The 23926-nt window shown below is 45.3% G+C and overlaps 1 protein-coding gene across 2 annotated transcripts; it reads right to left on the reverse strand.

Moving 5' to 3' along the window:
• Positions 1–2184: 2184 nt before the first annotated feature.
• On the reverse strand, positions 2185–23926 carry MMD (monocyte to macrophage differentiation associated). 2 transcript variants are annotated; one of them, XM_016207204.2, is made up of 7 exons: positions 23700–23926; positions 16206–16287; positions 14521–14681; positions 11309–11383; positions 9533–9634; positions 7656–7725; positions 2185–4082 (listed from the first exon to the last, which is right to left on the reverse strand). In XM_016207204.2, the coding sequence occupies exons 1-7, from the start codon at positions 23723–23725 to the stop codon at positions 3882–3884; spliced, it is 717 nt and encodes a 238-aa protein (XP_016062690.1). In that variant the 5' UTR covers positions 23726–23926; the 3' UTR covers positions 2185–3881. The 2 variants fall into 2 exon arrangements, with proteins under 2 accessions (XP_016062690.1, XP_087682347.1); XM_087826221.1 differs by having other exon boundaries at positions 23721–23731.

Below are 23926 nucleotides of genomic sequence, written 5' to 3' on the forward strand. Positions count from 1 at the left end.
CAAGGGTTTAAGATAAATAAATAAAATAAAACTGCTTGTACGTCATATTTACAACTGTATAAAATAGAAAACAAATCCCATAAAGTGGGGGAATAAATGCACAGGAAACACATGAAAAAGCCTCAGATGAGTAAACTCTGGATCATTTTTAGTTTTCTGTTCTCTATTTTCCGAAGTGTTTTATATATTTTTAGAGTAAAAGTATATGAAATATTTAAAATTATGTTTAAGTTGTTTTTTGAGCATCATCTGCCTTAAGGCTCAAGCGTTGGCAGAACTGAGTGTGGTTTATTATGTTCAGAGAAGAGGGCCAGCCAGAGGGCAGCCGGGGGGGCGAGGTCATTTTCCAGACTTACATGTTCTTGATCGTTGGCTCTCTGGAAACTTCGGTTAACGAGCTTTGTTTAGGACCCAGTAATATTTCCATATTGATTTCTCATCAACGTTCCTGTGGTCGCTGTAAATGTTCTAGCCGGGCCTCAGTGTGTGTGTGTGTGGGGGGGGGGGGAACGACACACGGGAAGCTGTAAATCCGGCCCCAGGCAGTGCAGAGAGCCTGCTAGGTGTCCACGTGCTCGGTGGTCACCGTGTCCTAAAACACTTCCTTCCCAGTCTCCCCCCTGCAACCCACCCCTCCGTTGTGCTCTGCACTCCTGCGAGCCCAGGCTGCGCTGGGCGCTGAGGACAGAGCTGGGAGCTCAGCTCCTGCCTCAGACAGCAGGCGAGCAAACTCAGTCCCCCGGGAAGAACGGTGCCGTCGAGGTAAAGAGGGCTGGGCTGGCCGTGCAGGGCCCAGGCCACCCGCGTAGCAGAAGTGGCTTCTGACGGAGGTTTGGAGGGAGCCAGCGTTTGCCAGGGTAGGAGCAGGGCTGGGGGAAGGGCATTCCAGGCCAAGGAACAACGGGTGCAAAGGCGCCGTGAGGGCATGGGGGGGGGGGGCTGTGGGGTTCAGTAAGAGGGGGGAGATCGGGAGGAGACCCTGCTAAGAAGGCTGGCTCGGGTACAGACCTCCAGCCAATGGCTGTCTTTACAGCAGGGGGACCTGCTGCGTCTCTCTTAGGAAGGTAACACGGAGAGCAGTGTGGGGCTGACGTCATCGGAGGGGTGTAACCGGTGGCAAAGGCACACGTGAGGGGGCGGCAGTCGTCTTGCAGTGACAAGGGGGGTGAGGAGCCAGGTCAGGGGTGGTGACTGGGGTGGCGCTGACAGCTCTGGCTGACCGGTTGGATCGCGTGTGTGCGACAGAAATCAAGGACGGGTGGACGGCTCTGGCCACGCCATTAACTAAGATAGGAAACTTCACAGACGTGGGCCTGGTGGGGGAATGACAAAGGGTAATGAACTCAGTTGGGGGCAGGTTGAATAAATCGTGCCAGGGACATGTGGGCGGCTGATGAGAGAGGTCTGGCCTTCAGACAAGTTTAAGGCTGGAGACGCTGATCTGGAAGGTGACAGGGACAGTGGGCGCCTGCTCTAGACATAGGCGAGGTTACCCCGATGGACCGGGGAGCAGAATTCTTGGGAAATATCATGCTTCGCGACACTCAATCCTCAAAATCAGAGCGGACGGCACGTTGCCCGAGGGTTTATCGAGGCTCCAAACTGCGTGCGTAGTGTTTTGTTTTCCACGTGTGTGCCTGATGAATTTTCACACCAAGTTTTTTGATGGGTTTGCTTGTGCTGACTGAAAATGCAATGGTGTGTGGCAACCATGAGGCTCTGGAACTGGACCGACCTGGGTCCCTGTCCCCGCCCCGACTGTTTCCTACTTGGTAGGAGTGAAAGAATCACATGTAATGCTCACAGAGTAGTCAGACCTGCAGTGCAATGTACATCTGGTTGGTGATACAAGAGCTTGTAACCTCAGCCCGGCAGTGTATTATACAAGCTAAACCAAGGCCTTTTGTTGGTAAAGATACATCATTTATAAAATTTATACTCTTTGGGTCCCGACTAGCATATTTTAAACTGAAAATGTGTGTTGGTTAATGCTGGCCCTGGCTCTCGCTTTCCAATTAATAGAAAGTGGACTAGAAAGTTCCAGATGACAGGGCACATTTGTTTTTCTTCCCACCCTGACTTTTCAAAAAAAAAAAAGCCTGGTATGTGGATAACCAACTAGACAAGCTCAACTCTCGAAAACGCACGATCGTGTTCACAGTCACATAACTCAGAGACGGTGGAACAAATCCAAGTAACAATTTTATTCTAGCCTACAGCACAAGTTCTTACATACATTTTAGTGGTTTTGACAATGTTACATGTGAGCAGACTTTAAATGAATCCACAAAAGTTAATATATTAAAAATAAAACATACACAGTAAAACAACAGGCATCCAGATGTTGGGAGTCATGCGGGTCGAGGTGGCCTGGGTGGTGTGAGGACTGGGAACCTCGCCTGTTTAAGATTCACCGGTAAGCATCAGTTCTTCTATTCTCACCCCCATATAATTCACCCAAACCAGAGACTTCTAGACACACACACACACTCAAAATAAACCTTCTTTTCAAGCCATCAGTACAAAAATTCAATGAACTAGTCTAAATATATCATCAACCGACAATTCCATTGATCAAACCCATTTCTAGAAAATAGTTGCCATCAGCACCTGATCTAAAGGCGAGGTGGTCTCATTCATTAAACACCAACAGATTAATCAACAGAGCAGCTAATATGTTAATCTTAATATAAGACACTGAGGGAAAACCAAAGGTAATATATTAAATACCACTCCACTAAGCCAGGATAGAACCCGTGAGCTACAGATACATGAGTTTTTATCTGTCAAACAACACTTTAAATATTTTTCTATCTAAAAGAAAAAAAAAAAAGTGTATCAGGAGATACAGAAGAAAGGTAGAAATGTGAATTTATGCATCTAATTCCACAGTTTAAAAATGAGTATGAAGCTGATCATACGGAGCTAAGTGACAATGACTCGACCGCCAGGCACCAAGGAGGCAACACCACTCGCGGTAATTCCGGACGCCCCCAGGAGCTTCAGCAGATAGGTGGCCCGCCCAATGACATGAGAACAGCCTGAGCGCTCGTCCACTGCTGGAAAAGACCCTGGAGAAAGCACGGCAAAGGCGCAGAGAAAAAGTGGAACCTTTTGAAAAAGTTAATGATATCAAAATACTTCTCCATCGTTAGGAAACAAAACTAGGTCAAGTACGCGGCCGAAGCAGCACGGAATTCGGAGTCAGGGCTTGGCAGAAAAAGTCTGGAAAACCGCGGTTTTTAAAAGTTGGCAATGTCTCCATGCCTCGTAAAACCACCGGAAGAGGTATCACGTTTGTTCGTCTGTGGAATGTTCGACAGGTTGCTGCAAAAATTCACATGGACGAGGAACCGTGGGAAGGTTTTTAAAAATTTACAAAAAACTGAAGTCACTGTTTAAAAAATAACCATGTCGTGCCAAGATGAAACATGGTGAAAGTAGTGTCAGTTCTACCCATGATTCTTTACGCAGCTGATGGGAAAGTGATAGAAACAATTTTCTCTTAAAAAGGAAGCTTCGCTGTCGCACTGACATTGACAACCTGACCTAGTGATTTAGAAAAAAACCACATAGTAAAGTCTGAAAAATTAAAATACAAAATCCTGGGTTGTAAACATCAGTTGGCCGAGTCTATCCAGAGTCCTGCACGATAGTGGAATGGAATGAAGAGTTAATTCACTACCTTATTTATTGGTTCTGGAACGTTCCAGAACACAGCATTTATACTTTCACAGTAATTATAGTCAAACTATATTAAGAAAGTCAGTGCAGTGATCTTTTTTTCCCCCTCCTTCTGTGCAATATTCAGCTTTTACGCCCCCCCCCTCCCAAGTGCTGTCACTGAACGAATACTGGTGTGGATACCGAGCACAGACTGGTCACAAATGTCGCATGAAGTCTGTGGGACTTCGGTAGAGATACTTCCAAATGGCATAGTAGTGCACCGCGGCTGCCGTGGCCACGAACAGGTGCCAGATGGCGTGGGCAAAGGGGATGATGCCGTCGCTCTTGAAGAACACAACGCCCAGGCAGTAAATCAGGCCCCCGCAGGCGAGTTCGGGAAGCCCATCGGTGTTGTTCTGTCAACGGAGGAAACAGATGGAAAGGTTTCAATGTTACTCTGACGCGACAGGCTGATGAGTTTCGCTGCAAACCCCCTAAGCCTCCCGATTCTCTAGACAGTGACGTAGCTCTGCACAGACAGAATCCTGATCTGTAAATTCTCTCCCGCATCAACCTGGATCACCCTTCCGGCTGAATGTCCTGATCACGCGGCAGTCAGGTTACAGGCCCACAGTAAAGAGCAGCACATCCTGCTCATCTAGGGTGTGTCTACAGACAGCAATCGCATCCGGACACCGTAGTTCATTTTATTTACTTTTAAAGATTTTTTAAATTGATTTTTAGAGAGAGAGGAAGAGAGAGGGAGAGAGTGAAACATGGATGTGAGAGCAAAACATTGATCAGCTACCTCTTGCATGCCCCCCACTGCGATCAAGCCCACAACCCGGGTATGTGCCCTGATCAGGAATCAAACCAGCAACCTTTCGGTGCACGGATGACACTCCAACTGAGCCCCTAGGATCTTCATTTATCCCACCGCCTTCAAATAGCTGCTCTTGGCCAGGCCATGCCCAGTCCTGACCTGTACCAATCAGCTTAGCATTCAGGCCAGGACTCAAGGAAACCCCTTTCTAAGTTTCTGGAGACTCTCCTCTGTGCAGCTCCCCCCTCCTCGGGACCCTGCCCCAAACTGCACCCGGCTGAGCAGCTGAAATGCAATTCCTGTTTCCTCCCCTTCTGACCCCTGCTCTCTGGCTCCACTTTCTTTTGCCGCAGTTTGGAAAGTGTCCCAAGGGAGAAAACGGGGGAATTCGAAGCTCATCTTTTGGTTTCTGTTCCCTCAAAGATCACAGTCCCATACTGTCCAATACCAAACTCTAGTTGTTTCATATACTTTTTCCAGTTTTATGGTTCTTTATGGCAGAAGGGTCAGTCTGAGGCTCCTGATTCTGACCACATGCAAGCTTTGCGTCTTTACGTCTTTACTCCTACTGTTTCCTTGCTGGTTCAGATGGCCTGAGGTTCTTTTTGGTCTGGTCTCTTGTCTAGCTCACCAGCTTTATCACAATTTACCTGCACAATTACCCATTCCCCCATGCACATATGTACTCAAACAAGTACATACACACTCATGTTCCAAACAGTGAACTATTTTCAATTCTTCAAAGATGCTAGTGCACCCCCTGCCCCAGCTGCATCCTTGACGTATACCACCTGCATAACTCCTGCTGTCTGCAGGCTCCCACTTGCCTTTCTGAATCAGTTTAAATAACATTTCCTGTAGGACATCTGACATGTGCTCCCATCGCAGCCTCTGCTTTCCCCAAATAACATTATAAACGTTATTATAGCTTCTTATTTAATATGAATTGCCTTTTCTTCTTTTGAGATAGAATTTTATTAGAGCACACTCTGCCTCTGGGGACCCATGCCCAGGCCTTTTGCCCTCTCAGGTGTGCATCTCCTAAACTCTTAGGGTCCCCATGAGACTTGGAATCCGGGGAGCAATGGGCAGTGGCAGCTTGTCCTGGGCTAACCCCCTATCTCCAAGGCCCCTTTTCTCTGACCTCTCAGTGAAGCAAAGGCGCTCTCCTGTTGCTGCTTCTGTCCTAACTCCTTTCGTGTTTTGCCGCCCTCAGCCTTAATAAATGTACTCTCAAAAAATATATATGTATTTTTACTAGAGGCACCACTTTATATAACAGTTTATTACTTCCAGAATGGTTTACTCTAAGCTGCTTATCTTTAACCTGAAAACATGTAGAAACAGAGAAAACAGAGAAGAATAAAAGAAAAACCAACCATGAAATAGTAAATGAATAGTAAATAGTAAATGAATCTTTGGCAAACGTAATGCTGTAGAAAACTACAATGTTTTTAAAAGTAAATCTACTGGGGTGACATAGGTTAATAAAATGAGGTAGGTTTCAAGTATACAGTTCTGTAATACACGATATACGTATTTCATGCTTGGTTCTAAGTGCTGTGGGGGCAAGCGTGGGGTTATCCTGTTTGCTACATTAGTCACCTGCTACTTGCCACTTGTAAAAATACCAATTAAAGATTTAGGCTAATGAAAATACTGGCTAAACCTGCTCTTATGATACCCAGAGGGAATTTACTTGAAGCTCTTCTCTTAACGATCGATGGCCTGTTTACACAGACCTTGCTTATTATATTGCTTTGGGTGTCCTCGATCGCCCTCTAACTCTACGGCCTTCAAGACAGATTCTCTCACTTCAGTCCTTCACCTCCCTCCCCTTGTCAGTCTCTTGTTGCCTTGACCAAGTAAATTATATGCATTCTTGGCACCAGGAAATTGTTCAAGCCATCATAAACCTCAATCTCAAAATGCATGTTTTATTACATTCTCTTAAGACATAGTCTCTGAAAAAAGCTTAAACCTGTAACTCCTAAACCTTTTACAGGTATTTTTGTGACCAGAGCAAGAACTATGTATAGTAAAACTGAATTGTTCTAATGTACCTGGCCCTGGCTGGGTATCTCAGTTGGTTAGAGAGTTGTCCCAATATGCCAAGGTTGTGGGTTCGATCCTTTGTCAGGGCACATATAAGAAGCAACCGATGAATGTATAAATAAGTGGAATAGCAAATCAGTGTTTCTCTTTCTCTCTCCCCCCTCCCTCTCTCCATCCCTTCCTCTCTCTCTAAAAATTAAAACAAACAAACAAACAAAAATAGCGTACCTATGAGCTCAGGAGTGAAATTAGAGGTATAGTTCTGACCATGGCAGGCTCAGGTTGAAACTGAACGCATTGTGACTTCTGTAATTAACACAGTGGCTAATGTGGAAATGTAGAGAGTAAGACACTGGGTATAGACGCTAAAGGCACAGTAACCAGCTGGATTGGATCCTGAGGTTGTGATGACATGTTTTTGCTTCAGGTTGACAGATACACATAGATTACTTTGGATTTCTCAATGGGAGTTCAAAACGTATGCATGCAACTGCCTATTGCAGGTGATGTTACACTTTTCCCATCCAACCCCCAAGTGAAATTTTCAGGCAAGGCAAAAAACAAACAAACAAACAAAAACACCCAACAAGTGAAGGGAAAAGTAAGGTGAGGAGATTTGAGAAATACCCAATAAAATGTTGAACCAAATGACCTCTTAAGGTCCTTCCAATCCTTAAGATTTAAGAAGTCGGTAATTTATATTTTCCTCATTGTAAGAAACCTCAGAACGTACCCTCTTCCATGGATCTGGGGTTAAGACACTAAGTAATTCAAGCAGAAATACCCACCTTCCCACAACATCACACATGAGTGGGGTGAAGCGAGGGATGAGGGTGGGTGAACAGAAAGGTTACTCAAAAGAAACAGACACAGAAGGTTATCATACGGGAACAAACACGCACAAATGTACAACTTTCCCAAACTGGCCAGTAGCCAGCACAAGTCCCTGGCACTTTGTAATGTATATATATTTTTTCTTTTGAGTCTCTAGTTAATGAACATAGAACTTCAGAGAGAAAAGCTACATGTTATATCTATGGGCCTATTAAGAGTCCTAGAGGTTTAAAAGGAAATAAGGTGAAACAACTAAAGTGATGAAGACATTTCTTACCATTGACGTCACCACCAAGGCTGGCGAGAAGCCCATTGTGAGATAGAAAAAGAGCTCAACCACCTTATACCTGCAGGATGGAATGCAGTTAATTTAATGTATCAATCCCCTGCAACACTTAGCCTATTTCCATTAAAAAAAGCACACACACACACAGTAAACTCAGCTATTCAAATAAAATGTATTTTCCCAGGAGGAGACCTCTAAGTGAAACACTATAGTTGAGTGACAATGAACCAGCATTTCTTTTAGGACTAAAAAGGCATCAGACTGTATACCACCTGGAAAATGTTTTCTACCAGAGCAGTTACTGTTGACTCCAACCCGCCACGCACTTTCCCCTCTCATCCCAGCGTGCCTGCCTCCATTCCCGTTCCCATCCACTGCTCTAGGAAACTGAAATTATGAAGATGGGCGGGATGCTGCTTGGGGCCCAGCTTATCAGTGACAAGGGGAGAGTAGCCACAGAGGGCACGTGTTTTTGTTTGTCTCTCTGTTTTGCATCTGCACAGAACACTCCAGTTTGTAAGACTCATCATCGCATTAGGCTACACAATGTCTGACACTTAAGAAATTGTATTGAAATTTCATTTACGTTTCTGCCTAATCAAACTAGACCTTAAGTTGCTCCAAGGCAGGGGCTGACTTTGTGTTTGGACTGCAGGGCCTAGAACAGTACCTGGCACAATGTAAGGACTCCCTAATACCTGCCAAGCCGAATGGCCAAGAGTGACTCACATCCCATTCTTAGTGTTTAGATATTCTGGGTCCCCTGTGAAGGAATCCTATCAGGGAACTGGGGAAGGGGTTCACAGGTCTGGTTTACATTAGGAGGCGTGGAATAGGAGAAATGACAGCTGTCTTACTTGACTCCCTATTTCACCCAACGGTATAAACTAGGGGTTTGAGTCCAAGAAGCAGTTTCCTTAGATTTATATATACTACATAATACTGCTCAGAATTGCTAATTATGGTGAAATAAGCATTTAAGTGAATTTCAGAGTTGGGGGGAAGTTAGCAAAACTGACCATTTTCTCCTGAAAGGGAAAACAATTTAATGCTTTGTAGTAAACAGAAATGATGTTCCGTTCTGAGAACCATTCTGCCAACCACAATAGAGAATTTAATAAAATGTCCAATGACAATGCTGTCGTGGTTGTGAGCTTCTCAAATTCAGGTGTGTGCAATGATGAGAAGAGCCTTGGATGAGGAACTAGGACACTTGGGTCCCAATTGCAGATGAGTCACTAATTAGGTACATCCTAAATGCTCGCATTTTTTAAGCATGAAACAGGAATGATGACCTTGAAGGTCTCTAGAGCTAAGATGCTCAATTTCAATAAGCTTTCCTTCTGATACTGCTTCACACTTAGGGCTAGGAGCTATGAGCAGTGAGTTAAAAAACTGTGCCCCATGGTTAGGATATAAAAGGTTCAGATGCCCTTCCAAACACCCTTCTCGAGGAATCCTAGGAACATCCTCTAGGTTCCTATCTAGGTAAGTGTTGTGCTGGGCACTTAATATCTGTTCTCTTCGATCAATATAGGAACCTTGAAAAGAGTTATTTTTCTCATGTGACAACTGTAAATCACAGAGGATAAGGCCAGTCTTTCTGAGGATGTGAAATGAGGTCCAACTGAGTCTAAAATGTCTCCCTTGTCCCCCAACTGTACCATGCCACACACGTGCCACTCAATTCTTTCCACAGCAATCTGCCTACTGGCAATGAATACCAAATGGTTCTGAGGATTTGTCTAAAACGATATATTTTCTATTTATGTATTTCTACTATTACGATGTGCAAATATAGATTGTGGCAGAGATAAAATTTAGGCAGTTAATTTAAAAACGATCACATGTAAATTATTTGCTCTTACTTTTCATGGTAGAGAAATACATAAATGGTTCCTCCAGCTGCCATGAGCCAGATAAACCAACGCATATGAGATGCCAGGGGTCCAAGTTCACGGAGATTTAACCTAAAAATGTAAACATGACAACAAAGAACAGAAGTGATCAATGAAGGGAATTCACAGAGCTATGTTTTCCTCTAGCCTTAAAGTCAGGAGAGCAGGGACAGGAATAAAACCAGGAAGGAAAAGCGCTCAATGCCCAGGGAGGCATTTGGGTAGGTTGGGCAATGTTAATAATGCAAAGATAAAGCTGTCAGTCAGCCTTAAAACTCAGAATTAGTTCCAACGTGCTTTAAAAACAGAACTTGCTAAAAGGAGATACGTAGGAGTCCCAGCACACCTGCGAGGCCCAGCTTGCCTTATTAGGCAGGCTGCTGTAACTCTGCTTGTCTTACTGTTTCTGACAATGAATTTGAGAGCAGGTTACTTACATTAATGAGAACCCTGACCAAACCCCTGAACTGGGATCACATAACCACAGCAGATACCTAATATGCATGCAGACCAAGCGTCTCCACTATCAGTCTCTCTTCCAAGAGGGAACATGAGAAGAATCAGCCCAACATCTATTATAGAAGACATTTTATTAGAATTGTACCATGGACTCTTGTCAGGCCTGAATGTTAAAATGCTGCAAATACATTTGTATGAATTTCATATTAAGGATCTATGGAAAAATACCCAATCTTATTCTGATTGGCTATTACTATAAAACTAGTATTTCCAAATGGAAAAAGTACCACCTGCACATCAAAGACGACACATGAACAGCCGTCTGCTGTAAAGGTTTGGTTCCTGAGCCTACATTTAAAATGTTTATTGACCTACTTTAAATTGAGGTGCACTTCACAAAGGCTCTGAGCAGTCTCCCTCCAACAGAATGCAGCCTGTAGCTTACTAACAGGTGCTGGGGAGAGCGCGCTTACTTTGACCTCCAACAGATAATTAGGTTTCTCTTGTGTGATGGATGCGGCATTAGTCGGGATCTAGAGGCTGCTGTTTCTAAGGGCTGCAGGAGTTGATGGCCTAATATGAATGTCTGAGTGTTTAAAACTGGACCACATCTTGATAGGGAAAACAAATGTTTCTTTAGTTACAGTTTTCAAAGCAACAAAAGATTCTATCTGATCTCTATACCAAAAGGGCGGGTAGATCAAGGAAACTGACCCGAATACTAGGTATTTTAAATAGCCAATAAGCTTTAAAAAGCCAATAAGCTCGTTCTCTCACTCATACAGCTAAAGAAATGAGAAATGCACTCCATATACAGTAGTTACTGTGCTGTGAAGTGAACTGAAGACAAACAGTATAAATTTCAAAACCGAGCTTGTTTTCCTCATACATATTTAGAGTATTTCCACTTAAACAGCTGATGTCTAAGCATTCTGCACAGCAGCAGAGGTAGAGAGACTATGGGAGGCAAACGCAATAGGCTTCAGAAGTGGGGGTGCTCCCTACACTCATGCGCACAACACTTCTCGAACAGCCCAATGCCAGATATATGTTCTGAACAGCTGCAACATTATCCCCTTAAACTCTGCAATCTGACCCAAAAAGTCAAAATGGAAGGAAAAAAAAGCGTGTGTGTGTGTGTGTGTGTGTGTGTTGGGGGGGAGAGCGGTTGGGTATGTGCATATGTGCATGGGGGCCAGACACAGGGACAGGAGGAAGGAGGAAAGAAGCACTGAGGAATTCTATGATAAAAACACTATCTTCAAAAACGCAAAGACTGTATCTCACCATGGCGCGTAAGATGCAGCAATGAAGAAATAGATGACCATTCTGTCGCACATGTGGAAACACTGCTCCACTGTCCTAAAGGGCGAGAAAGCCAGGTTAGACAAAGTTTACAGACCACTTTCAGGCTGGAAGTATGGGCTATCACTACACTATGTTGCAATTTCCACTCCTGTACTTGTTTCCCCAGGCACTTATAGCTTGGCCTTTGAAATCAAGCAGCTATTTTTAACAACAAGAAGCCACAAGTAAGAGCTCTGTATTATTTTTAAGACTGCACATACAAGAGATACTCACTATGAATGAGATGCGGGGACAGACCCCACCATCATCAGGAACTCTTAAGTGGTTCAAACAAACAAACAAACAAACAAACAAAATCTGTCTTTTTCTGATGTTTTCCAGTTTTTGAAATCCTACCTAACAGAAAAGTGAAATTCTTGAAGGGCAGGTCATCCCTCCCACCCCATCACAGTGCAGGGCATGAGGCAGTGATGCTCAGCAAACACTCCTGAAGTCACATTCTCCATATCTTTTTAGAATGTCTCTAGAGAAGCTTTTACTTAAATATCTTGGTGTAGAAAATGAGTTATAATAAAGGAAATTCAGAAACTTCTAAAAGGCACATCTGCTAAGAGGGCAACCACCTGGATTTCTATGCTAGTTCCTCCTTCCAAAACAGAACAGTCAGGAGCAATGCAAAGATGTGGCTCACTAAGGTCTGTTCACAAAATGGAACTAAACAGAATTGTCTCGAACCCATTTTCAGTGTCCAAGGGGTAGGAGCTATGATTTGGTGAAGCACCAGTATTATTTTGCCTCGCCACACACGCAGGGGCGACCAAAGCTGGCTGAGGATGTTATAGTCATGGTGGGTGTTACTTAAGAAGTGGAAATAACTGAGCTCACAGGTCTCAAAAGGCAAACAATACATTAATGCTTCTCAGAATCATGTTTCAGAATCACGTGGGGCGCTTATAACATATAGTCATGGACTCCAGTCCAGAAGATTCTAATTTAAAAGGGCCAGAGATGGGGTAGAGGATGGGGGGAAGAAGGGAGTTTGTTTGTTTTTAACTCCCAGATGACTGATTCCTAGCCAGGTTTGGCCTTTCTAATTTTGCTTTCTAGATCAGAGATTTTCGGCTGGTGTGCCGCATAACTTTTTAAAACATGCAGTATCTGACTATTTAGTCAGGAGCACTGACCTCTTTCCCCTTAGATTGTCAAATAAAAACATGACAACAGCCAACAAAATCATACCTATACCTATTTTTTGTGCATAAATGAAAATCATACCTATACCTATTTTTTGTCCAATAGACAAAAATATATTTTTTGATGTGCTGCAGAGTTTTAGTAATTAGTTTATGTGTGCCACGAGATGAAATAGGTTGAAAATTGATATTCTAGATTGTTATGTACCATGACAGCAGGTAAAGTGAAACCTACAAGTCAAAAATCCTCCACCCGCCTCTCTGACCCTCACTCTCCTCAAATGTAAAAGAGAAATAATAGCATCTCTATCATCGGGTCTGTGTGAGCATTAAATAAGGTAGCCATGTGTTTAGCACAGCACCCAGCACATAGTAGGTACTCGACAAATGATAATTCCCTGCCCTCTTTTACTTAAATTAGGCTATACTAGGATATTTTTTAAAAAAAATTTTAAAGCAGAGCAAAAATTCACATATGGATTAGGACTGTAGCAGCACTATTTCGTGGTTCAAGGGAGTCTGGCTTCTGTTACACTGTCTTCTGCCCCTGGCAGGGAGGCCCTGAATCCTGAAGTATAGGCATCTACAACTCTTTATTGATTCAGAAATCTAGACATCAGAGCCAAGGTGGCTGAAGCAACCACAAGCACTGGACTGTGCCAAGGAGATAATGAAGTGCTCTGGCCTCTGGGCTCTGTCGGTGTGTCCTGAGGAGCTGGGGCAGGTCCTGCTGCTCTCCTGTGAGTGTGTCCCACGGCTCCCTCGTGATTCAATCCTGTGGTTTTATTTTAAGCCAGGGAACTGTCACCTTACTGGCAAAGGTAGCAGACTGCATACTATCAGCAATATTGTGAAGGATGGGGTGAAAAAAAACACCTCAGGACTGGGAGCCAGAGGTCTTGGGATGATCAGATTCTGCTGGTATCACTGACTCAGGCGAGTCAACCCACGTCTCCAAGCCTCAGTTTCCCCAGGTGAAAATTAATGGGTTTGGATTAGATGATCCCTCAGGATCCATCTAGCTCTAAAACTCTGTGACTTCTATGATTCCCATGTGAGGAAACCAATATGTCAGAAATCCCAACTCCTGCTCTTAAAGAAAGCGTGTCTTTTTCGTATTAGATTGTTTGAACAGTTAGAGATATTTTTGGACATTCTGTAAAACAAAAAGGTATATTCTAATAATATTTTAAGTCACTCTAAGTCTGCTCTGAATTCTCCTTTCTGGAGAAGAGATTTTGCCCTTTGGGTCGTGCAGAATCTATTTCATAAGCAACTAAATGGTATGCTGCTCACTCTGTGTTCCCCCAAATTAACCCTTTGCAGGAGGAATGCTTTCATGTCCTTCTCATTGAGAGGCTGGGGGCCATAGGATTTTTGAAAAATGCCCGACAGCAGCAAAATAAGTGAACTGTGTCTGAATAGATCATACACAGGACCCAGTTGGGAAACTGAACTTCGCAGGACAGCGGACCCAAGCTGTGCTATACCTCCTCACATCTCACAGTCCTACAGTCTTTTGTACTTTTCAACTCACTTTCACGTGCATTGTCTCATTCAGCTGTCACAATAACCCTGTAAGGCAAAAATTATCCTCATTTTCAGGATGGAGAAACGGGCTCCATGAGATCACGTCACTTACACCAGGCTAAAGTGGCAGGGCTGGGACTCGACGCCAGCTGCTGCCTCCAAGATCAGTGCCCTCGGTCACTACCCTGCAGCGGCCGCGCTCCGACGGTATCTAGTGTGCTAACAGCACTGGCAAGTGGGGCTCAGGATTTTAGGTGTTAAGTCCTGGGGAAGCAGAGTGGTTTTGTTGGTGGTTCCTAGGTACATGTGGGAGTCCTCAAACTCTGTCCACTAAGTAATGGGACAGCCTTATAGTCTGTAAGGCAGGAAAATGTCTACTCTCTTGCTTCATTTGACCCAAACATGCCATAATTGACTCATTTGAGTCAACTTTGCTGATCTTCTGAAAGAGGGTGCAATCCGCTGTACCTTAAGTGGCTCTTCTTCCATGACACAATGTGAAATACTGTGGAAACGATGAAGAGGGCGCAGAGGCCCATTCCATAAATCCATGCTGTGATCTTCTCCCAGCAGTCGTCAGACAGCCGATGGAGGAGGGCGCTGCCCACGATGGCTGGCACGATGAGGAACTGAGGGGAGGGCGAAAAGGGAATATCCTGGTTTTTACCAAATCCAGACCTTTGTTAAAAATACGTAAGTTTATCAGGGATAATTTTTTTATGAGAGAATGTTTATTTCGAAAGTCACAGAGGTAGAAGAAATGGGCTCAGGAAACAACTTAGAGGGGCCAAAGAGGGGCCCATGGAGCTTAGGAGAGGAGAGGGCAAGGAAAATGCACCCCAGGGGAGGGCGTAGGGAAAGGCACAAGAGCCTCCATGGAGAGAGCTGCTATCAGGGATCATCTTAGAAAGGTCGCTTTACGACCAACATTTGCCTTTCCCGGGTGACCATGAGGAGGGCCAGATGAAGTAGTCAGTAGTGCTGGAAATAGGTACTGCTCCTTAGGGCCCAGGAATTTCAAGCAAATTCTATTCTAATGACATATGTACGGACCGTACATGTTGTATTAACACTGTATAAAATAGTCTGTTTTAAACACACGTCTCTAAAGGAGTAAATTGGCTTCCTTTTCTATTTCTTGTCTTCAGACTATATACCAGCCACCAGTTTTTCCCTTGAAAGTCTCACTAAATGTGACTTACAAAGGGCATAATGAAACCACGAGAAAGGGAAATTTATAATGACACAAGAAAATGCCAGTAATAGAAAAACTATGAAAATACATAGTGGCAAACACTACACACAAAATGAAGAAATGCACCAAAGTGTTTATTATTTTGGGGTAGTTTTATTTTTCTTATACATTTTTCAGTACTTTCTAAGTTTCTTATAATGAGCATGTTTTGCTTTCACAAGAAAGAAAAAAATTAAGAATTTAGAGATCAGCCCTGGCCAGTTTGGCTCAGTTGGCTAAGTGTCGTCCAGGGCACCAAAAGGTTGCCGGTTTGATTACAGGTTAGGGCACATGCCTAGGTTATGGGCTGGATGCCCGGTAGGGGGTGTGCAGAAGGCAGTCAATGTTCTGCTCTCACATCAATGTCTCTCCCTCTCTCTTTTTCCTTCTCTAAAAATCAATAAAAATATTAAATAAATAAAAAGAATTTAGAGATCTAATTAGCTTCTTCTTCAACAATAAGAAAAAGCATTTGTATTGAGGAGCATTGCCACTGTGGGGGCAGGAAAGGAGTAGCTCCCAGTTTCAGGGGATCATTTAGTAATAAAAAGCATATTTTTCAACCAATTGTGAGCTCTCCTTGCCAAATGAACACAGCTGACTGTCTGGAAAAGGCGATTCATTTCATTCCAAGGTGACAGTCTTCATAAATAGTTTTCTTATGACTAAGTTACTTCCTATTATTCTTTTTAAAGAAGTTCTTCTCAGAGGAAGCAAGTCCAGGATGGACAGAGGTGACTGTAGGCAGAGCACTGGACATGCTCAGTTTCTGGTGACATGAGCCAGCACTGATACCCTGGGTAAGGTCACAGAGATGGGTAAATCCAGCCTAGAGGGTGGAAGTTACTAGAGATAACTGCCCCTTCCTCCCTGCAAAGCCTTCTGGGAAGGATAGAAAAGGCAGAAGACGCCTACTCACTGCATGTGTGTAACAGTTAGCAGCATGTTCGTAACAAGTTGGTTTGTAGCGGCCATTGGCTGGGGCCCGGTGGTTCATGAACCTGTAGGAGCAAAAAGACATCATGTGAGAACAGCTCAGAGTGTGTGAAGAGCAGTGGGTGGCCTGCCAATGGTTGTGTGGTCTATTCTAAGTGAGAGGCGACTGCTGGAAACACCTAGTTACGGGCACAGAACCAAAGCCACTAAGCAGTTGTAAACTGAGCCCACAGCAATGATCCCAAAGCAAATGCCCTAGCTTATTCTTTCAGTTCATTCAGAAGAAAAACTTACCAACCCAAAACAAACAGAAACCACCTCCACCCCCTTCAACCAGTACCCACCACACTAAAAAAAGGCACAACCAAATCTTTACCCTTAACAGAAAACAAACCAAGGGAACTTTTCTAAACTTTACAAGTTCCAGTAAGTGCCATTAAGTGAAAGGGTTACAATGCATTTGAAGGGTTTCTGCTTCCTCTCTCAAAATTCAGAAGGCTTTATAAGTGCAGATCTTTGAATCCTGCATCCCATGATTAGCCAGCTTGCCCAACTAGTTTCTCTCTATTGTGTTATCTGTTCTGACACCAGACAGCTTAAATAAATGATGCATGGCTGCCCCTAGGCCACCTAAACAAGAGGTACGCTTTCACCTGCATCCTTCCTGAATTAAAAGTTTGCTTCAAAATCCAAATATATGACTAGTAGCTGATACGTTGGCTCTAAAATTCAAATATACACACAAATGCATGTACCCATTTTCCATACTTCCCTTGGGGCTAACTTTGTGGCAATTGCCAATAAAGTGACAAGCACGACCACTGAAGAACCTGGGGAGACCAACAGCACCCCCATTTCAGTGTGTAGGTGAGGGCCCCCAAGCCCCACCCATACCCGTGCCAGGTGTCACGAGGGATTCCGGTTTAGTCTGTCCGTTCTCTGGGGAAAAGGAGATGTAAACTCAGAAATATAAAAGAAGCAGCTGCCTGAAAGAACCAGATGCAGAGATGCAAACGGAGGTGAAAGAACCAGGCAGCACTCTGGTCTCACTGCATCAGGGCCCCGCTGCCCTCCTATGCTCAGAGCCTGTGAAAGAAACGTCAGCAGGCTTTGCACGATAAATTATCCTCTTGCTTGAGCTAGTTTGCAGGGAGGGGAGGATGGCTTTGGTTATTTGCCATTAGGGGTTCTGACTAGTCACGCCTTATTAATGAACACACCGAAAAATAGTACCAGGCTGAACCAAACGGCAGAGCCAGGTGGCCCAAAATAAGCTAAAACACATGGTTAAGCCATTCTAAACAGTGCCCAGTTTATGAACAAAAAGACTAGCACTTTCTCTCTGAATTAAGAGGGGCCACTATCCTTGGAGCAAATAAATGAAAATAAAATGGCAGTCCCTGCTGACCTAACAGAGTTCAAAAGGAAAATCCACTGGGGAATGAATTTGGGAGAGTGAAGGACCACCAACAGGTTAGCTAGCTAACTCGTGTGTAAATACACACTCATCGGATGGAATTCACCAGGTGGCTTGAAAACTGCTTAAGAGAAACATGAAGTTAACAGCTCTGGAGTTTATCCAAGCTACGTTCACACAGAACTAAATCTTTCCTCCCCTGATAAGCCTATGAATAATTTTACTAATTTCCTAAGTGATGAGAGAGTTGCTGTGCAGCCCTTATTAGTAAAAAGGAAATAGTGACACTCCTGGGGAGAATGCTTAACAGTGGCCCACCACTGAAGGACCTGCCACGTCATCACGCCAAAACACAACAACAGCTAGAAATCACACACCCTCCTAGGAACTGTAACAAAGCAAGGCCCCAGGATGGCAGAGGCTGGAGTAAAACAGTGCTCATGCAGGGCGCAGTATGAGGGTTTGTCTACCCACCACCAGGCTGCAGACTAAAATAGCAATTTATATCTCTGGCAGCCCAATCTAAAAATAGACCATTATACAGCACCAGGGATAGACTTTCACATTTTCTCCTAAAAGAGAAGAAGCTGGGTGGCCATTTGTCACAGCTTAGTCCCTGCCCACCTGGGGTCACTCAGGTTAAAAATAAACTCAGAAGTTGTGGAGATAAATAGCGCCCCCCCCCCCCCCCATGTGACTTCAGGCAGCTTCTGTGACGGGCAAAGCCAAAATTGGGCAATAGGGACAGGTAAGAGCAACTGTGCTGGGAGCAGATCTCTCGCTTCTGGGGCTCGGTGGGAAGGAGAGCACAAATGTTTTACTGCGAGATGTGCAGCGCAATGTTTCCATTTCTCCCTTATCTGCCAGGGTACAATCTAGCCCCCTGAAGAAATCACACCTAAGACCTAAGTGATGTAAAATGCAAATCACCTCCCACACACTGAGCCTATTCTCTTCCCCCAGAAAAGAACAGCTCTCAAGTGTCACAGGAAACACACCCACTCATGCAAGGCACCTCTGTTTAAGGCGGTGGAGCCCTAATGGTCACCCAGTGCTGGAGTCGAGTATCATCAGCCTGCTTTAGTGGGTTTGAGGAAAGGTGATTTAGTCCTGGGTATGGAAACCAAACCTAATAAAGCTATTATTTAGGCAGGGTTTATTTATTCATTTCCTCACTTTCTCTTTCAACTTTCTCCCTTGCTTCCCCCTGGCCAAGTTTCCTTAGGCCCACTCTACCCCCACCTCCATCAAAACTGTGGGAGAAACAGGTAGGGACCCAGGGACAATCCTTAGCACACTTTAAACTTAGCCCAAAGCACTGTGCCTTCTGAAGGTAGATCTGCGCCCCACCAGCAGATCTCAGAGGCCTAAGATCCAATCCTGGAAGGTGTCCTCAATTCCTCTGTGTCTTATTCTCCAAATGCAAGTGCTGTCAACACTACCTTCAAACTGTATTTCACACCCTGGCGGTGTGGCTTAGTTGGTTCAGCATTGTCCCCTGTACCTGTTGGATTCTGGGTCAAGGCACATGTCCAGGTTGCAGGCTTGATCCCCAGAAGGCGGTGTGGAGGAGAGGCTGCCAATCGATGTTTCTCTCTCTCTCTTTCAAATCAATGAAAACATTTTTAAAAATCTTTAAAAAAAAGTCAAGGATGACTCCTTGGTTTAATATATATGTATTTATATAGTTCACAGCAGTCCATTGCTCTATAGTTTCACAGATCCTACCTTAAATCAAGACGTTGACATCTCTGGTCTATAAAAATCGGTCTCCCTGCTTGTCCCCATACAGAATCTCTTTATATGGCAGCTGCAATAGTCTATTAAAACCAGATCATATCACAAACACCGACTCCAACTTAAAGCTTGCCTTTGGCTTCTTAAAGTGGTCCATGAGTGGTCCACAGGCCCTGGGTGGCCCAGCCCTCACTAATTTCCCAGCCTTAGGGTCCTACCTTCCTCTCATTCCCCACCTCCAGCTACACCACCTTTCTGCTCTTCAAACCACCAAGGTCTTGTCTATCTCAGGACCTTTACATTTGCTGTTCATTTCTCCCTAGAACATTCTTCTCCAGAATGCTCAGCTCTCCTCCCTCTTCAAGCTCAGCTCAAATGTCACCTGCTCAGGTTTTCCTCACCAACCTACCTAAAGTATCACTTCAGCCCTTTCCCCCCACCAGAGCCCTTATCACACTTAGTAGGATTTTAAAAACTTGTTTATTTCATCTTCCCCCACTGTAATGTGAATTCCATGAAAGCCAACTTGTCCACCATTTCATGTCTAATCCCAAGCACAATGCCCAGTTTATTGCTGGAGCTTTATAAATAGCTGTTGAATGAATGAATAGAAAGACATTGTGGCTGGACTGTTTTATCTTGACCGAGAGATATCCCACTGTTACTGGTTTCACTGGGGATGCAGCAGGTTCTGTATATAACAGAGAAACAGACTGTCTTAGAGCCAAAAGAACCCTGAATCTTGTGTAAGGAAAATTCTTAAAGGCTCAGATCATGGACATTCCAAGGGCTCCTTCAACATTACTTGATGGGGCAACATAAGCTGACCCCTGTACACAGTAAATTATGGGTTCCCCTTTAATGAACGAGCATGTTGCCAGAGGTGGTGATAGTGGGGGGGGAAATTTAAGTTAGTTATTAAATAAGGGAGAAGGCATATATAAAGACACTACTCCATGCCTATGATTCAGTGCTCTGAGAACATGTGCAAAAAAGACAACAGTCAGTCTTGGAAGACTTTCTGATGCTTTAGAATAAGGCATTTTACCTCATGTTCAATTTGAGTGGCCCCAAGGCTGGGGCTGAGGAAATGGGCATCCCTTTCCTCGGATTTTCAGTTGCAAGGCTGGAGAAATGCATATGCACCAACAAGATACAGTAGAAACTACTGTGGGTCGTAGGCCTCTACTGTACACACAGATGTTGCAGTGTGCGTGCGCAGCGAGGCAGAATGAGATGAGCTGGCACCACGGGTGATAAGAGGGATATGAAATTGAACCGTTGGCTCTGCCCTCTCCTAGCTGTGTGATTAGGGCAAGTTCCCTTTTATTCTTGAACCCCATCTGTTCTTCCAGTAAATGGGTATAAAATGTCTTCCAGGGTTATAGTTGAGGATCAGATGAGTAATATACAGGGATAGGTAGGAATAGGTTTACAGATGTGCATATGGAAAAAGATGAGTAATATACAGGGGTGGTAAAAATCATTTTACATTTGTGTGGAAAAAGACATGCAGGTTATGATTATTACAATCACTTTATTAACTCAAAAGAATGTCACTCACAACTGTGAACCTACTTTTGCCCACCCCTGTACAAATACCCAGCCACAGCCTGGCGAAAGTTGGCACTCATGTTAGCAGTTTTTCTATCAGCCAGAGATGCCAGGAGAGAATGACTGGGGGGAAGAGAGGGGAGGAGACTCAAATGTAGAAGGGATAAAGCAAATAAGGTAAAAAATGCTGTGCCCCAGTGGGGTTTTTCATATCCTAAGCTTTCTGAGAAGCCATGGATGCATAAAGTCCCCCACTTAGGATGGTGGGCTAAGTTTCCTTACAGCCCAGCCTTCCTCCACAGAAATGGCAGAACTCTGGAAGTTGATCTGAAGCTACGGTGACTGCCAAGTTTCCATTATGCACAAACCAGCAGGGTGTTCAGGTTTTCTAGTGATTTAGGCAGAGCCACAAACTATAGCCTAATGAAATGTTTTTACTGTGAATAAATACTCAATTGAGTCCTGATAAACCTATCAGAAGGAGCACATGAGTTCAAAGACAGTGTACCCTTCCCTCTGGTTCCTCTGTAATTTCCTACCGGTAACTATCCTGAATGCTCAAAAGATATGTAATGAACTCGGCTTTAAATGATGAGAGAATAGTACTCTTTAACATTTCAATGTGACTTTCAGGCTTTATTTCTAAGTTCAAACTGACCCTTAGAAATACCTTTCCAATCTAGTCTATAATACAAAAACAAGAAATTATGGGATCACTTAGTCTTCAAAAGAAAATCAGGGTAGCCCTGGCCGGGTAACTCAGCTGGTTAGAGCATCGTCCCAATATGCCAAGGTTGCAGGTTCAATCCCCGGTTAGAGCACATACAGGCATAACCAATGAACACGTCAATAAGTGGAACAACAAACTGATGTTTCTCTCTCTCTCAAAATCAATAAATTAAAAAAAGAAAAAATCAGGGTAGGTCTAGAGGTCATCAAGAAAATAACTGTTAAATAGCCATTGGTATTGTGCAGCCACTGGGAAAATGACAAAGCCTATATACCACACCAAAAGAAAATGCCTGTATTTTTCACTTTTAAATGAATACGGTAGGGCACAAAATCACATTACATCTATGATAGATTAGGGTCCAGCAAAAACAGTATATTTCAATCCGGTGAGATAGTATAATCCTAAATGAAGTGGGGTTTGTTTCCCCCCCCCATTTCTCTTAACACTGTTTTAATGTTTGTGCAACAAAGAGTAAAACAGGCCCTTTTCTTTCTAGAGTAGAATTCAAAGGACAGGAAAGAAATACAGACTCTTAATCAAATAAGGAAGGGTAATTTCACAGAGACTATTGCCACTGTTCTCTGAAAACAGGAAGAGCACAGATGTGCAGAAGTAAAAACAAATTAAACCACATGCACGGGGCTTTGCCAGTCATGCCTGAACGCATGTTACGTTCTCCATGAAAAAGCCCCCCAGTCTTCATTCCCGACTTCATGGTCTAAAAAGCCAGAGAACATCATGGTTCCTTTTTGCCTTTAGAAGCACTGATTTGCTGTTCCCACTGGGGGAACAGTGCCCGGCATTTCAACACCCTGAGCCAAATTCAGAAGTGAATCCAAGTCTTCCAACTGATGGCCCTTCTAATGGCACAGTCCACCACAACTCTTCCTACGAATGTTTGGCTTCTTTAGCCTGTGGGCCTGGGGGAAGGAATGAAATGAGCATAATGGGTGAGTGGGCACTGAGGGGTTAGGAAATTAAGAAGACAAATGCATTTAAAATTGTAAAAATAAAAGGCTGCACCTAAAACCTCCACAGGAACCTCCTTGGAAAGATTTCATGCCTGTCACTGCAACTCGGCTAGCCTGCTGGTGAGGTCTGGCCACGGGCACAGCGGCCGGATCAGACAAAGAGGCGGAGAATGACCACAGGCGCAGGGGAGGCGAACTTCCACCCACTTAAGGGACGAAGAATGAGAAAAAGGCCCGGAGCTTCCCCTCGGAACCGCGGGCCGGCCTCACCCCTGCTCCGCGGCAGCGCCCGAGCGGGACAAGGCGGCGGGCGGCCCCCGGCGCCCCCCGCGCCCCCGCAGGCGCGCAGCCCGCCATCCTTCCGGCGGCGCCGCCTCGGGTCCTCCTCCCTTCCCCACGCGGGCGCCCCAGCAGCAGGTCTCACCGACCACGGAGCGCGAACCTGGCCCCTCGCGACGGCCACAATAGCACCGCCCTGGGCGCTAAAGAAGACCCTCCAAAGCCCGGCCGGGCCAGGCAGGCTAATCAGTGCCTCGTGCCTCAGTTTCCCTGTTGCCAGGGCCGTTTATAGAGACAAAGCACCAAAAACGCCCAGCACCCCCACCTGACGACAAATCTCGCTGCAGGGCGCGGCAGCCACCCGGCCCTCCTTCCTTGAGCCCCCGGAGCCCCCCACGCTGTGGGTAAAGGGGTGGCGGCCAAAGCCAGGGTCTGAGGTCCCCGGGGGGCGGCGCCCGAGGCTGGGGTTCGGGTCTCAGAGCAGACAAGAGCCCCGCCTGGATGGGGATCGGGCGGTTAAATCGGGTGAGCAATGGGGATCTGGAAATCCGAGGTCGGCAGATCGCGAGTGGGAGCCGGATCAGGCACCAGATCCCGGTCCTCCGAGGAAGGGGATCGCCCAGCGATTGCAAGGCGGGGAATCCCCCGGGAGCTGGTCCCCGGCCAAGGCGCGGGATCCACCGAGGGATGGACCCAGGCGGAGGAGCCGGGACCCCCACGGGAGGAGGTGGGATCTGGGACCCGCTCTTGGCACGGGCGACGGCGCGGGGGCTCCATCCCTCTCACCGCTGGAATCGGTTCTGGAACCGCATTGATCCTCCGCTCCTCCTCGCGGGCCGGGAGCTCCGTCTCGTCAGCGCCGGCGGCCGGGCGCGCGGCCCTCATGAGCTTGGGCTGCTCCGGAGGCCGCCCGGGTGCCGGGAGGACCGCTCGGCAGGGCAGGGCCAGGCCGGAGTGGGTCAGGCTTGGGGTCGGGACGGGGCCGGGGCCAGACCGGGCGGCTGGGGGCGGGA

This window comes from Miniopterus natalensis, chromosome 17, assembly GCF_054644295.1.
Source record: "Miniopterus natalensis isolate mMinNat1 chromosome 17, mMinNat1.hap1, whole genome shotgun sequence".
Classification (NCBI taxonomy): Eukaryota; Metazoa; Chordata; class Mammalia; order Chiroptera; family Miniopteridae; genus Miniopterus; species Miniopterus natalensis.

What these genes read in the sequence shown, in the direction of transcription:
- MMD (XM_016207204.2), bottom strand. Translation starts at nt 23,725, where the DNA reads ATGCGGTTCCAGAACCGATTCCAGCG. An exon ending in GCTGCATCTTACGCGCCATG is followed by an intron (nt 9,635 to 11,308) that starts GTGAGATACAGT and finishes TTACATTTTTAG; the next exon opens with GTTAAATCTCCGTGAACTTG. An exon ending in CCTTGGTGGTGACGTCAATG is followed by an intron (nt 4,083 to 7,655) that starts GTAAGAAATGTC and finishes CTCCGTTGACAG; the next exon opens with AACAACACCGATGGGCTTCC.